Here is a 16392-nt window from a genome sequence, read left to right as displayed (position 1 = left end):
CCAATTTTATGGTGTAACTGAACGGATAACAGTGAAAAACCAAATAAATAATTTAATGTCTAGGAAGTGAATAAAAACATCAAAAAAAAAGTACCAAAAAAGGTAATAATTAACTAGAAAAGATATTTGTATAAAATTAATTATTTTCATTATAAGCTTAGAAATAAGAAACATTTAACGTGGTTGAAACATCTGGCAGTCCCTTCATCACGTTAGTATTTTTTTGAGATTATCCACAGAAATTATGGAAAATGTAATTAAAAAAATGTTAATGAAGATGGGTTTCGAACAAACTATTACCGAACTGAACATGAATTATACTGAAAATATAGTAATTGTGTTTTACCCTTGGAACAAATTGTTGTATGAAAATGTATTCATATCATAAAATCGATAATAACACCCGTTAAATAAATAAACATCCTATCTGTTTCGGAATCATGTCCTAGTGATGTCAACCAAAAGTGTTGCCCAAATCAGAAAAAATAAATGAATCAGTAAAAAAACAATTACATAATACTTTTGGGTCATATTTATTACCATTTTACTGATTTTAGTACTTTTTTACTAGTGACTGTTTCAGTCGACTGTTTTCAGTCGCTATTTTCTGTCCGACTGATTTTATTCCTATTTACTATCGACTGTTTCAGTCGTGTACTTATAGTGACTATTTTCGGTTCCACTAGTTTCATTCCAGTGATTTTTAACATTCTGGCTGTCGTCCTAGCCGCGACCTTGACAAAAATATGCCGAATTTAGGCTTATATAGATTCATATGTAATATATATTGTTTTATGATTTTGTCCGTAGTTTGCTAATATAAAAGTAATTCTAATTCCTTTAAAATTACATTATTCACTGCATGTTAATAGTATTCAATAATTATTTCTTTCCTTTTCTTTTTTAAAGTAAGTACGTGAAGGAATATATACATCTCCGTCTCGCTTATACTACCGTTGAAATACAAGCTCATTTACAATTAACTGGTCCGAACAATTATCTCCGTCATTTCCTCTCTCACAATTTATACAGGAAAGGATTCGTACATCTTCGTCTGACATCACAAATGAAAAAACGTCGTGCTGAAAAGTCGATCCGTGTATTTGACTGAAAACAGTAGTTACTATTTCCAGTCGCTAGTTTTTTGACTATGGATTGTTTCGACTCTTTTGCAACTATCAACTGTTTCGACTGTTTTCAGTCGATAGTTCCCAACGCTAATTCAAATGTTATGTAATCTGTAAAATATGTCAAATGTTATGTATCTATTAAAGCAAGCATCAATATAGAAGTTCTATATTGGTGGTGTTACATCACCAATATAGAACAATATAGTAGTGATCATGAAAAATCACACGAACAAGTTTAACGTTGATTAGCGTACACCCTTGACAATATAAATATGCGACATTACTTAAACTCGAAAAGTAAACAATTATTAGCCACGTTAAACAAATGGCCGCGAATGTTTATCGAACAATATTTGTCAAGATTTGCTTTATTACTTAACGCTATAAACGACATGGAACCGAACGATATTCATAACGATTCTACGTCACAGCCTAGTCTAACGTACGAATCAATTTATGGAATATATTAATGGCGTTCCAAGTATTTAATCAAAGCGTTTTAATTAAAATTGAAGTATAGTGGATGTCAATCGTAATATTATTGTTTAAAGTGGCATTAAATTACCCAGATTTAATTTTCAACTAAATAGATCATGTTATAAAACATGGGACAAATTACTTAGTCAAGTTATAATGGAAAACTTAAAAAAGTTGCTTAAAATTAATAATTACATTCTTTATCAAGCCACGTTAATACTGGTGATCGGCCTGAAAACGGATATTGTTAAAAATCTGGTCATCATTTTGTTTACTGTCGATGCTCCATATTACGTGTCCAACAAACTGATTCAGCATGATATCCCCATAGAACCCATAACGAGTGTGATTCCGAGTGTTAGTGCGAAGTACTCTGAAAGACTATTAGTGCATCCCAATGCACTCGTTAAACGGTTAAATGTGCGCGATGATAGTGAAGTGCCATACGAAGTGATTAATAGACACATAACACATTGAGTGAGATTTAATAATCTCTAGAATAACCTAGAATAGTATTTAGAATAAGTTAGGATAGACTTTAAAATATGTTAGAATAGTATCTAGAATAAGATTTAGATTATAAGTTGCAGAGTAGATCACTTACTGAAGTGATCTACTATATGTCAAGATAGTTATATTATATAAATGAATATCTCAAAACTGATATATAATACTTATTGCCCACGGGCAGATTGTTGACGTTCTAGGAGATTAGTTAAAAAATATTGTTTTTGAGTCATATATATTTTTAAGTTAATCGTTGTGTCTCATCCAAAAGTACACTTCGCCACAGAATATTAAGCAAGTTGTTCGCTTTTCACTCGATAAACATGTTCAAATACACACAACACTCCTGCTAGTTGCTATGGAGATCGTTACTATACTTTGATGAATGTTTTGTTTTAAATCGACTAGAATCTCTAGACTACTGTTGAAGAACCATCTTCTCTCTTCTTTGGAAAATATAAAGAGATAATGAGATTCAAAAAGAAATGGAGGACCTAAGGGGCCGATCCAATCTTCGTGGTAGCCACTCAATGTCACTCCTTTTTGACATCATTTTTCGTTGCTGACGCTTAATCTGGAAGAAGTACATACTTGCTCAACGAAGGTAACTGGGTTTTAAAGTAAACCATACGTATTGTAGGATATAGCTCGAGATTACTCTTAGATAATAAAATATTGCCGTACAAAGTAATACTTTGGTCCATTTGGTCCTATGCAGTCCAAATATTCAATTACCAAGTTTAAGTACTTCTAACGAATCTAATATAGCCATCATTCAATAGTTTCAAAACAAAGTGTTGCGTGTTATAATCGATACTCGAATAATCCATACGAATACAATTTAAAATTTTAATGTTAGGTACTTTAAAAGAGCGTTAGTGCCTCCTAAAACTCGATCTTTAAGGTGGAAGAGACAACGAATAACTCCGAAAAAGACGTAGATCAAGAACGTAGAAAGAAGTCTGAAAAATAAGGGACTAACTGGGGATGCCGAAAAAATATCGATATTTTTTTGACCGATATATCGATATTTTTGTAAGCCGATATTTTGCGATATTTTTGTAAAAAATTAATTATATTTCTTAAACATTATAAAAAAACCATTTAATAATTTTTTATAAACTGTTTAAATTGGTACTTAATTTTAAACGTTTAGTGTATTTCGCTACATAATTTTATAACTCTAGTAATTTTTCTTACTGAATTGTAAGGATTTATTAATAATATGAATATATTTCGCGAAAAAATTTTTTTTTCTCCGATATATCGATATTTTTTCAAAAATATCGAAAACGACATATCGAAATATCGATATTTTTCTTGGTGGCCAACACCCCTACGGCTAACATTGTTCGAGGGACAAGAGTTGTGGCTGATTACCGATTCTCGTTAAGCGCCAGCGCCAGCTATGGATTGATGATGATAATATAGATTTTAGAGCAAGATTAAGATAAAATCACACACACAGAGGGTCTGTGTGGTTTTCTACATGTCAATAATATAGTAACTATCATAAAAAATTCTTATTGTTCATTAGGCAGATTTATGAACCATGAGGTTAGTAAAGAAAAACTTATCGTTAAAAGCGTGACCAGCTCCATTTGAATATAGTTTTATCTCGGCCAACCTTATATACTAAGTAAAGAAGAACAGTTAAAGCTTCAACATCTGTATCAACAAATATCGGATTATCATCAGTGAAGGTGAGGAAATTTGTATCAGCATGCCGGACGCCATATTTGCTATTACACCAGATGACAATAGCCACTTGTTCTGGAATTAATAGGTGTTTTGTCACGTCGGATGACGATATTATGGCTGTCAGATAACATCCGATCCAATGCTATATTGAACATTCTTACTAAATCGTTGTTATGATGAATATAATAAATACATTTGCAAGAATTGATCATTGATCTGTATCTGGTAGTGGTAATAGCGCTCCTAGTAAGTCATAAATTTGTCCTTGTATATGCTAAGATAAGATATAAGATTTTATTACTTTGTTTCTGATGCAAATTACAATATTAGCAACATATTTTTATGGTGTAATACCTTTCAACGTCAGCATCCAGTTATTCTTGTTTTAAATTTTATTTGGAAACAGCTATTATATTTTTGAGGGCTAAGAAGTGGTTCCAATTATTTCTCACCCCAGAAATATATCAAATTGTTCTATTGATAGGATCCATTGTGGCAATTTTACTTTTATTGACACAACCTAACTCAGTAGAACTCTGTAACTTAATACTTTATAACATTGACAAATGATGTCATATCCCCAATTGTTACCGTTCCTTGACCATAAACAGTGATTGCTTTACCATAAATAGTCAATACATATTTCAACTCTATTGTTGGTAAATGTTTACTCAACCGCGATTAGAATATGCTTCGATTACCGTTAGTACATAGTTATATCATATTTGACATAAATGTCGTTATTTTTCATTTGATTTTTACGTTATCGTGTCGATATACCTATCAAAAAATACTTACATTTTATGAAATATAAATCGTGGTAAAGTATACTTATTAATTAATTAATTATTAATTATCTTAATGGTTAATATATTATATATTTTAACCATTATTTAATAATAGTGGCCGGTAGGTTATATACCTATAGATGTTTGACAATCAACAAAAATGTCTATTCTTTGTGAGAGTGAAACTACGATGATAGTCACATTTTGTATGGAAAAAAATTGTTGTTTTTATTATTTTCCTCGCAACTATTATATTTTCTCACCATATAACCCTCCCCTGGACCTCAACAAACATTTCAAAATCAAAAGTATCGAAATCGGTTCAGCTGTTTTCCAGTTTAAGCGAGACTAACAGTAACTCATTTAATATGAATATAGATTATGGAAAACATTTTCGCATAATTGGATTCGTTAATATGTTTAGTAGCAGCAGAGGTCATCTCTGGTGAATACCAGTAATGGAATGAGTAAATAAATCTAAATAAAAAATAAACAACATTAAATAAATAAACATTTAACAAATAACAAACAACAAATAAATAAACATTTAAAAAAAAAACCAAAAATGTGAACGCCATTTAGATTTATGAATATACATCGAATTATATGTTAAAGAGAAAATTCTGAAATACACAGAAACTTGCAGCCTTGCAATTAGTGATGAAATCAGGACGTTTCCAAATAAAAACAAATAAAGCTTGCTCAAAGAGTATTCTTCTTTTAATGCTCAAAGCCCTTAGGTCATTTTTATATACTCAATAATAATAAATGTGGAAACATTATGTTTCTGTAAACAAATATCTTTCCGTGAAAATAGAATTTGGGTTTTCTTAGTTTGGTGCTGATGAATATTAGCGGAAATTTCAAATATGTTGCGGAAATGTAATAAACAAATGACCTATTTCGTAGTCATATGTAAAATTACTCATCTGTAAAATCCTGAAGTAAATGTGGTTTAGCTCGGGAATCTTTATGTTAGCTACGAAATGTCATTCATCGCTTATCGTTAATGTTTACATATTCGTAAGAATTATGTACATATTTTCTTTTGAATGTAGAATAAAGTCGGGGAAGGTCTTACAGATAACTGAGATTATAAGAAAATTTTATACATTTATCACTAATGATCAAGTAATATTATTCTTATCATCAGTCAACCAGTAGGACATAAAACGTTATAATTGAATTTTCCAATTGGTACTTGGTACCAATTTTTTAAAACTAATTACAGTCATTTTAAATGAATTATTAATAATAATAGATTCTTTAGATAAGATTTAACTGGTTCTGTTTTTTATAACACGACACTCCTTGATGTTTAGATTTTCTTGAGAAATAATGTGGGATCAAACGAGTTCATATTAAGACGGTTCAACATTAATAAATGCAATGATAATAAATTTATAAATTAAGATTAAAGGAATAAAATAACACAAAAAAACAAAAACAAAAAATGTCATTGTCCTATTTTCCGCTTTCTGTTTCTATACGTCTATTGTGACAAGAAAATACGTTTTGAATTATAATGACGGTGATACATAAATATGATTATTTTTAACATACATATTTTTGTGAGATTTTTATTTTGGAGTATTCAATAAGTTTCAAAATATTAAATGGAATCATTTTCATTGTTCGGATTTTTAAAGTGAACTAAATTTTACATTAGATATGCTTAGCACAATCTTAATTTACAAATTAATACAAATAATTAAGTTAAGAATACTTATACACCAAACAAGTTTGTGCGGTTTGGTTCACTTCAATCTCTTGATTTCCTGTGTGCTATCCAGTAGCTGTATTGCTTCCACGTTGTTGTGATTTAGTAACCTTATTTCTTTCATTAAGGCGAAATATTAGATCACTTCGTATATCCATTTGATTTCGAGCTCATGGTGGAGCTTTTCGTTGATAACGTAGCGATAAGCATTGATAATTAATCGTAGAATATTGTTTTAGGCGCGTTGGATTACTAGTTGGTTTGATGTTTTACTCCAACCCAATATTTGCACCCCATAGTTCCAAATTGGCTTTGTGATTGACTGATAAACCAATTTATTTGATTTTAGGTCAAGTTAAGAGTATTTTCCGACTAACCAGCATAGTTGCTTGACTTTGAGCCTAATCTGCTCTAATTTATGTCTAACATGATATTTCCAAATTAATTTAGCATCGAGATGTATTCCTCACTTGACTTGCTTGTGTACTGATGCAAACACAACAGAACTATAGTAATAAATTATTTTGTAAATTAATATTGTATTATGTATATTTAATGTAAGATGTAATAAAAAAACTTGTAGTGTTTTCTCAGAAAATAAATTGCTCTGTAACACATTATTTATATTATCCATTACTTTTACATCAGTTTAATAGTTTACAAGTAATTATTTTATATACATTAATTAATTCATTAGGTTAATTAAAAAAACACTAAATAGAAATGTTTATTCGATTGAAAGCAAGTATAGACATACCCTTATCCTTTTCGGTAGCCGTATATCATCAAAGAACATGTCGAAACTTTTTCCCCTCAACATTATCGCCTTCTGTTTCCGCTCCATTCAAATAAAACCTACACTGCGAACGGTTAACGTTTTAAATTCATCACCGACCCACCTACACCAGCGAAAGACGTACGTACACGACACTAATAAAACATCGATGAAGTATCAGAGTTATTTTATATACGAAGCGATACTCTCTGTGGTAATTACTAAGCTTTTTTAGCTGGAACACGCTAAATACTGATCAAGGATACGATCAGGTCCAGGCTTAATGGAACGGTCAACAAAAATAGACCAGTAAGAGTAATATGAGCGATACAGTTCGGCTTGAAAACTGTTTTGTTTATCGTCTACTATTATTAGACAAATTAGTTGTGAATAGATAAACGTAATTGTATTGTTATACAAAGTAATGCGTATTTTTTTTCTTTCTAATTTACAATAACCAGGTAAATATCGATGGATAAATATTTATTTATTGATACAGTAATTGGAAGTGTATTATAACATCAGCAATACATCTATTTGTGGATTTTGTTATCGCATTAGCACGGGACTATCTTTACCACAAGAGCTGTATCGGTTTGGTCTCGACAAATTGTGTTGGCTTTTGTCGCCCAATGTTATTAAATGGTCTGGAATATATAACGTAATTGTTAAAATATATTAATAAGCATACTTCAGTTTTAAATGTATTATTTCTTCATTAATTCAAATGATTCTTGTAATCTATCTTGATAATAGTAGACGTTTGTTATGATTACATATATTAAGTGTATACTATTTTTTATTGTTCAAACGATGTTTTGGTGTACGGATTTAATTAGCAGAATGCATATTCATACTTTTTTGGTCTAATGTTAACATTATAATACTGACAATACTCCACAATTTTAGAATAAATAAAAGTAAACATGTCTTTCTATGTACGGAGAATATGAGGTGCACAAATATGCTTTCAGTGTTTTTGTAATTTTGAAGCTTTATTCATATAAATTGGTACAATATATCTTACTGTACAATTGGTTAGTATTAGGACTATAAATTATATGAGGATTATGATTTATAATATTACAATTACAACAACAATATTACTCTGTATTAAATTGCATCGAGTACATTTATAACCAACTTGAAGCTTCACTGACATGCTTTAGCTATGTGTGATTTCATCGCGTGTAAAAAACTTTTGCCACTGCGTTGAAAACGTTTGAATTTGTACCAAGTAAATTTTATTTGCGGGAAGTTAATGGTTTACTCCAATTTGAAAAAAAAAGGGACCTGAAATTAATCGAATGCTGCGTGAACTTATGGTAAAATTATAGCTCCATCGACTTTAACATGTGAATTTGACAATGAAGATAAAGAGCATAAACTACAAGAAAAATATGCAGAGTTTTTGAGAATAACATAAGAAACCCATCGCTTGAAGAACATGTAAGTGATCCAAAAGCTTGAATATTTTGTGCCGTTTGAGTTGGAAGCCAAGATACATTGAAAGGCATTTAGTCGTGTGAAATGCTGCTTCAACGGCAAAATGGAAAAGATTTTGCATCGTATTGTTAGTGATGATGAAAAGTGGATTGATTACGATAATCCAAAGCGAAAAAATCATGGGGACCACCTGGTCATCCATTAACATCAACAGCATAGACGAATATCCATTTACTACATAGCTAATATACCCTGTGTTTGGTGGAATCAGGCTAATGAAATCCGAGATAATGAGCCGAGCAGAGCGCGAAAAAAACGGTCGGAATACGACCAAAGACACAACAATGTTATTAGTCCACATCTATGATTGCACAAACCGGTGGCAATATTAAAATGGAAAGTACCTACCCGCAGTATCCTCCAGACCTTGATCCTTCTGATTACTATTTGTTTCGACATATTTGTCGTGACCTTCTGAAAAGGAGCTGCTATCGATGGACACTACTTTGAATAAAATACATTGTACGGATTTATCACAATTTTAAAATAAAGTATTGCGTGGCATTGTCGATGCTCCGTACTATGTTTCAAATGAAATGATACAATGCGATATTCCTTTAGAACCAATAATGAGTGTAATTTAACGTTTTTGTGTGAACTACTTAGAAAGAGTGTCAGTGCATACCAATTTACTTGCCAATCACTTAAATATGCGAAGTTACAGTGAAGTGGGTAGACTAAAACGTCTAACACCATCCGATCTGATTATTGAACATATATAAAAATTAGAATAAGCTTTAGAATAACACTAATTAATTAAAATAGTATTTTATACAGGAGATCACTTAATGAAGTGATTTTCTACATGCCATGTATATATAATATAAACATAACAAATACTTATTGCCCTCTGAGGAGATTGTGGAACTACTAAGAGTAATAAAAGAAATTTCACAATAAAGCTTCAATTTAAAAAAATCCTTTAGAACTAACTTATAAGCCTAACAATGTACATTAACATAAGTTACGATTTTTTTCAATTTTCTAGGCAACATATGTGTTCCGCGGTGAAATAATTCCTTGGAGTCTTTTAAGACGAATCAAGAGTCCAAATTTGTCCTTCATAAGAAATGCAGCTCGATGACGCGATCAGTCATGCTGAATACAGGGACACGGTTTTTATTTCCACGTTTTTTACGGATTTTGAAGCAGGTGGTCGAACAGTATTATGTAACGAAATTATTTGATAATATGACCCGTTGATATCTTACTTACTTAACAATATTACTTACACCATATACTTATTTATTTTAAATCAAACATTAAAATAGTTAAAATAGTTTAAACAAATTTATATTACTCAACAGATGATTTTTACTGACTTATTTGTATATCTATTTAATTTATTTTTTCTAGTGTTAAAGCGGTTATTTGTACAGGTTGAAGCTTAACACTGAGGTACAGTTAAAGGTTTCAGGTTTGTTTGTATGTCAAACTATACGGTGATAACTTTACTACCAACTTATGTTAAACAATGTCTTTCACATTTCGTATCAATTTATGTTAGTGATTTCAATTATATTATTCACATTCAAAAGACTGAAATGTTTTTAAATTTATAGTCAGTTTACAGGTGGAAAAATCTTACTTAAAAACTGTGTTAAAATTTATACTTTATTGTTCACGGAGCAGCAGTAGATGCTTGTGGACAACACTATAACATTTTATCGAAATGAGTAAAATTTCTTGTCTAAATTAAGCTTAACTTTCTAAAAACATAGCAAAGCAAGTATGGGCGGCATATTTACTACCAATGACATTCACTGTTTAGTAGTGAATATGTTGTAACTATTGAAACAACACTTATATATACTAATAATAGAATTTCTTACGATAGACCATGCTAGTGTACTAACGCTAATTAATACTTAATGAAATACCAATTTGCTAAAATAACAAAATCAAACCGAATCGTTTGAGAGGCGCAAAAAACTAATTAACTTTTACATCAGACGATAATATTATAATATGTTTTGCATATGACATAAAATGTCGAAATTTAAACTGATTCGCATTATATAACAGTGTTTCATAATGATTTATAACAAATCCTATAAAAATGAAAGTGTAGACCGGAATAATGTAATTTTTCAGTATTCGAGAAATAACACCGAGAGCAGGTTAGCATTAGTTTCATCACAATAGTACCTGATATGTTCTGATTGTTACCGGCTGATTGGATCTGTACGTTAAAAGTATTGGCCTTTCAAGGTTCTTTTTTATGTTCCGGCATAGTAAAAAATAGAGACAATAGACATAGTTAAAAAAAGTGTTCAGGGTCATTAATGAATGTAAAAAAGCAATTTGGTGCGTCTACTTTTCCGATATCTACTAATGTCATTAAACTAATACACTGTAGTCGTTTGGTACATTCAAAACAGTTCTTTTCACAAATTACTTATATAATAACAGAGAAGAAAATATTGTTTTTCTTTCCTAAAAGCCAAAATGTATTATTTAGATACTTCATCGTTTTTCTTTTCGTGACATTGTTTTAATCCTCATGAGAATTTTAAGGTGGGTAATGCTATATGCGAAAAAAATGCAATTGGATAATTTTTTAATTTTATATTAATTGCATTTTGGTAAAATATAACATAAAATATAAATAACATAAAATAACAATATATTAATGCAAATTATATCAACCCAAAGCAAAAACTGATACCTGTAATACAAAAGTAATTGAGAAAATATCTCAAAATTTAATTGTCCGTTAATTAAAATAGCTTACTAACCAAACTATTATATATTATAGATATTTATAGCTACGCAAATTTTTTTCAAACATATTTGATTTTCAACAAAATTAAAAGTAGTTGAATCTCATTAGCGCCCATATTGTAATTGTATAAATATTTTATAATTTCACCATCGTAATTATAATTGGTTATCTAGACGTGATGAAAAATCGCGGTACAATAACAGCGACAGATTTGATGATTATTTTTCCAATTTTACCATAATGGCAAAAACTTGCATTATTATAGAACATAACAACTAACAAAGTTATTTTTTTATATATATTTTAAAGTATCCTTTTACCAACTATGGGTTTATCTGGACTGGGCCTAAAGTTTAACGTGAGCTCCGAACTACGGTCATTAGCATTAAGCCTACCCACTGGCGAGTGACCAACTTTAGAAATCATCCCAGAAGACATCCGGTCTTACCCAGCCTGGTTACTGGCGTGACTGGGATCATTTTCCTTGTCAGATTTTACACTCTTGCCTAGAACATTCACAAATTTTAAACAATCACAAACGTAAATTTACAACCATGCCCCAGCAGGATTCGAACCCGCGGCTACCGCAACAGTAGGGGGACCGTCCCATCGCCTTTACCACTCCGCTACAAAGCCGGCAACAAAGTTATTACATTGACAATGAATATGTTACTATTGATTCACTTTAAGTCACTTAAATTTAACGTATAAATAAAAATATAAAATAAATTCGACAAAACGTGTAAAAAATACGAAAAAAAAAAGATCGATCGTGATAGCAAAAATATAATAAAGTGACAACATCTTTCATGCAAATAGCTGTTATTCAAATTAAATTATGGTGTTTTTATGTATATTGCAAAAGGAAATATTGAATAAATTATCGTGATTATTTATGAGACGATATTTCTACATATTGATATGTTTTCTTTCTTTCTCTTAAGTAAAATAAATATGCACATTTTTATAAGTAAGATTTTTTAAATATATTTTTGATGAAAATATTTAAACAATTTTAATTTAATTCGTTTAGAACTGGTAAGGTTATTGAGACAAAACTCGTTTGCAATTATAATATTCGTAAACAATTGAGAATCACTGTTAATCAATATGACGCCAACAGATCTGCACCCACTTGTAATAGTGAGCCAACAAAAAAAGGAAAATACGGATTTTATGTCATGGAGTCCAATTTAAAAGTAATAAATCGATTTTCAGCAATTCTTTCTATCTTTCTTTCTTAACTCAAAAATATCCAGTTATGTGATCGGTAAATAGCAAATAGTGTTAATTTTATACAAACACAAAATAGCGAAAACTGATATAAGGTTCTAATAAAATAACTGATTTTAATATAAAGTTATAGTCAAACACAGATAATTAACTATCAATTTAAAATAATGAGTAAATTATAATGAGAAAAACAAGAATAGTACTTAGTAAATAATTTCATGATAGAGGTTTATTGAAGTAATTATTTTTAGCCAATTTTTATTGTGTAATATGTTATTCAAAAGATTACGTAAACCAAATAAAAAAATAGAATAATTCTTTCAAATATGTTTAGTTGTAAACAATGTAGTGAAAATATTATTCAATCGCAGATATAATGTTTTTGCCTTAATTTCAATTAAGGGAACGCAATCAAATAAAAATCTTCTGAATAATACATAAGATGTAAAGGTTACCCAGTTACAATGCAAGAAAACCGTCTTAACAATAAACAACGCTATTTTATTGGGCAATCTTTTGAAATAGTCGTGTTCGTTCCCATCATTTTCATTTAGTTTTCCGTGAGCACAGTATTCAGCGATGGCACACATCTGAATTTATCTGTTCCGAGATTGTTTTCTATTGTTGCGCAATAATAAAGCTTTCGTATTCGGTGGTCGACACGTCGGTCGCAAAACTTTTATCACTTTATCACAATGATACGAGTTCTACTGCGGTTTTTCTTCTCTTATCGGTTAGTATATAAACAAGGGCTTTGTTATTTGAGCAACTAACATATCTAAGTTACAGCAAGGAGAAGTTCTACTTATAAAGATATGCAGATTCGTTGAGTAAATACGTATAAACGACAAGGGTATGACATGACATACTGAAGTATATAACTGGAACTGTCATGGAAATGTAGAGTAGATAAAGAAGATCTTTTAACATAATATTAATAAAAAATGTAATTTGCTTCTTGTCAAATATATCTCCTTACGAATGTTCATTCTTTTAATGATGATATAATGGCAGCAATAGTGAAAGTTGTTGAGGATATTATTATTTGTCATAATACTACAAATAAATAGTGAACAAGAATCAACTTATAGTACTGATTATTCAATTTAAAATCTTAAGATTTATCGTTACATAGTCAAATTATGTATATTTTTAATTATATAATTTATTATTAAAACGACTTATTCCAATGACTAAAAAAACATATGACACGTAAATCCGATTTTAATTGGCGATATAACACAAGGGTTGAAAAGTCCCGAACGTAATAAAGAAAACGCGTTTTTTAGCTGGCTTTATTTATTAAGGTAATTTCCATCAAGAGCCGCACATCATTCCAGCGCCGTTCTAACATTTTAATACCACCTTGGTTGAACGATTTATAGCCTCAAAATAGGCCTGTCACCAGTTGCTGTCCACTCAGACGACGATCGTTTTGATTCCGGAGTGAAGTGATGGATCGATGCTTCATCCATTGTCACATATCGATGCAAAAATTCCGGTTTGTTACGTCTAAACATGGCCAAACACTGTTCAGAATCATCAACACGTTCTTGTTTTTGATCAACAGTGAGCAAACGCGGCACCAACTTTGAACAGAGCTTTCTCATAGGGAAGTTGAGTTGGTTGCATGAGTATTGCTCTTATAAAGTTACCTATGTTACTATCCATATAAAAAATAATATCGTATAGATAAAAATATATTGATGTTTTTTCTGTTGGTCTCCTTTCTCCACACTAGGGTCTATCATTCTAATAGATCATTCTAGAATAGATCCTTACCTTTCTAGCATTATACCATCATGATGATTTAGATTAAAATCTGTTGTCTAGACAATTGTGGTCACCAAGTTGGTAAAATGAGTATTGTAAAAAAATACAATTGTGAATTTGAAGTAATGTAATTACTTCATTTAATGCAATTTTTAACCAACTTCGAAAAAGGAAATGTTCGCCGATTTCTCCGTCAATTGTGAGCCGATTTTTAAAATTATTTTTTGTTATTCGAAAGATTGCATTTCAGAAGTGGGCCCTTTGGAACCAAATCTGGACCTGATTGTAGAAGGGAGGGGGGGGGGGTTGTAGAAGTCGAGGGAAACGCTCAAATTTCAAAGGCACCTACAAAGTGCACATATTTTTTATCTAAAATAATCAGACATTTGTGCGTAATGCTATTGTTGAGCTGATGTGATGGAAAATTGGAAGTCGTTCAGTGCAAAAGTTATTCAGTTTGCTTTTTAAGCATTAACTATAGCATATAAGGTCTCGTAGAAATATTTAGACAACTGCTTCTATGATGTAATGGTAAAAGTGTTTAGCACCCACGCGGAGGTTGCCGGTTCGATTCCCGGCGGGGACAACAACTTTTTGTTGTTTAGTCAGAACATTTGTCATATCACATAGGCTAGGGTATCGGACCTCGGCGCTTGAAGCGCTCCTCATTTTCAATCATTATTTCTTTATTCCTATTTTGCACCTTTACTTGGTTTACTCATTGTTATATTAAATAAAAGAACTGCGTAATTTATTGGGTAAATATCTAACACTAAAAAGAGATAAATAAATATTTTTAACAAAAAAATTGATAATTTTGTGTCTTACAAAAAGTTAAATTATCAACAAAACCAATCATAATTAATATAACTGCTTGGGTTGGCACCGACAGTGATCAGTTGGTAGTAGTTAAAATAATATTGTAAATAGATAAATAGGTTTAGGTAGGTATTAAGCTAAATTGTATGTATATAGTAGAATATAAAATACGTGTTGTACATAAGTTAAATAAGGTTTCTGATTATTTTTATTTGGTTATTACAACGATTATTATGTACATATTTTATTCTAAAATTCTTTTTTGTGTTAAAAATCTTAATTTGATTATTTTTTAATTTTTAGTGAGTTCGTTATTTATTTTTTAAGTATATTGATATCAAAGCGGTATCATTATGAGTCGTTTCGTTTGGAGTTTACTTTGTCCTCAGCTAATTTTTTAAATCGTTCGTTTATCCTTTATAATATAAAACATCATAACTAAAAATAACTGAGAAAACAACATTTGTAGGACGTTTTGCTTTTTCTGTTAGCAGAAATATTTAGAAAGTCTTATTCTGACAATGTTTCTTCAATTATTACGGCTAGTATTTATATAATATACTACTCAAAATTAATTTACATGTATATTTTTTCTCATATTGTTGAATAAATTTGTTCTGTCATAAAACATTGACAAGATTACTTAGTAAGAATGTTAACTTTAACGCAGATTGAACACGGGGGGTGGTATAGTATCAATATGTGGTGTATATATATGAAATATGTAAACATAAGTATCACGAACAATAATTAAAACTATAATTACTATTCGTGATGAAAAATGTAATTTCAGCGCCATAGCGTTTTCGGTATCCAAAGATAATTACAAAGACAAAGTATAAAACTTTTATTTTTCTGAAAACGTCCGTTCTTTGCGTGGGTACATCGCCAGGTTGACATGACTTTCCTATACCATTACGTACCGGGCAAACTTCGACTCCTTATCGAAGACAATAATAACGACACATTAAAGCTTTAACGAACAAAAAGCATACGGCAAAAGCACGAGATAAGGTCTGATATATTGCGGTGTTGCGTCCTGAGACCTTTCCGATCAAGCAGATATAGATAAATTTTTTGTTTTTAATTGTGCAGCTTTAGGGGTATTTTATTTCGTTTTATTCTCATTTCGAGTCTTTCTGTTCGATTTTCAAGTGCACGTTCGTACGATGGAAGCTTGGTTGGTTGAATTCTGTTAAAAATAGGAGAACCGACGAAGAATAAATTTTGGTCGCCAT

The 16392-nt window shown here is 30.5% G+C and overlaps 1 protein-coding gene across 6 annotated transcripts in view; it reads right to left on the bottom strand.

Annotated features, from left to right (window-relative positions):
- The window catches only part of RapGAP1 (Rap GTPase activating protein 1), a 642055-nt gene that overhangs the window by 29282 nt on the left and 596381 nt on the right, over positions 1-16392 (bottom strand). The window contains exon 1 of one of the 6 annotated variants that reach the window (XM_076398673.1): positions 7081-7415. The exons of the other annotated variants lie outside the window; for them this stretch is intronic. Within the exon in view, the coding sequence (XP_076254788.1) occupies positions 7081-7167 (87 nt within the window). The 5' untranslated portion in view covers positions 7168-7415. Of the gene's footprint in view, positions 1-7080; positions 7416-16392 lie in introns of those variants that run through there. 6 annotated transcript variants of the gene reach the window in all.

The sequence above is a fragment of the Rhynchophorus ferrugineus genome, unplaced genomic scaffold, assembly GCF_030347505.1.
Source record: "Rhynchophorus ferrugineus isolate W39M unplaced genomic scaffold, kcgeb_rfMv2 rfM1, whole genome shotgun sequence".
Taxonomy (NCBI): Eukaryota; Metazoa; Arthropoda; class Insecta; order Coleoptera; family Curculionidae; genus Rhynchophorus; species Rhynchophorus ferrugineus.
The sequence above is the reverse complement of the archived record's forward strand: the minus strand, read 5'-3'. Positions and strand labels throughout refer to the sequence as shown.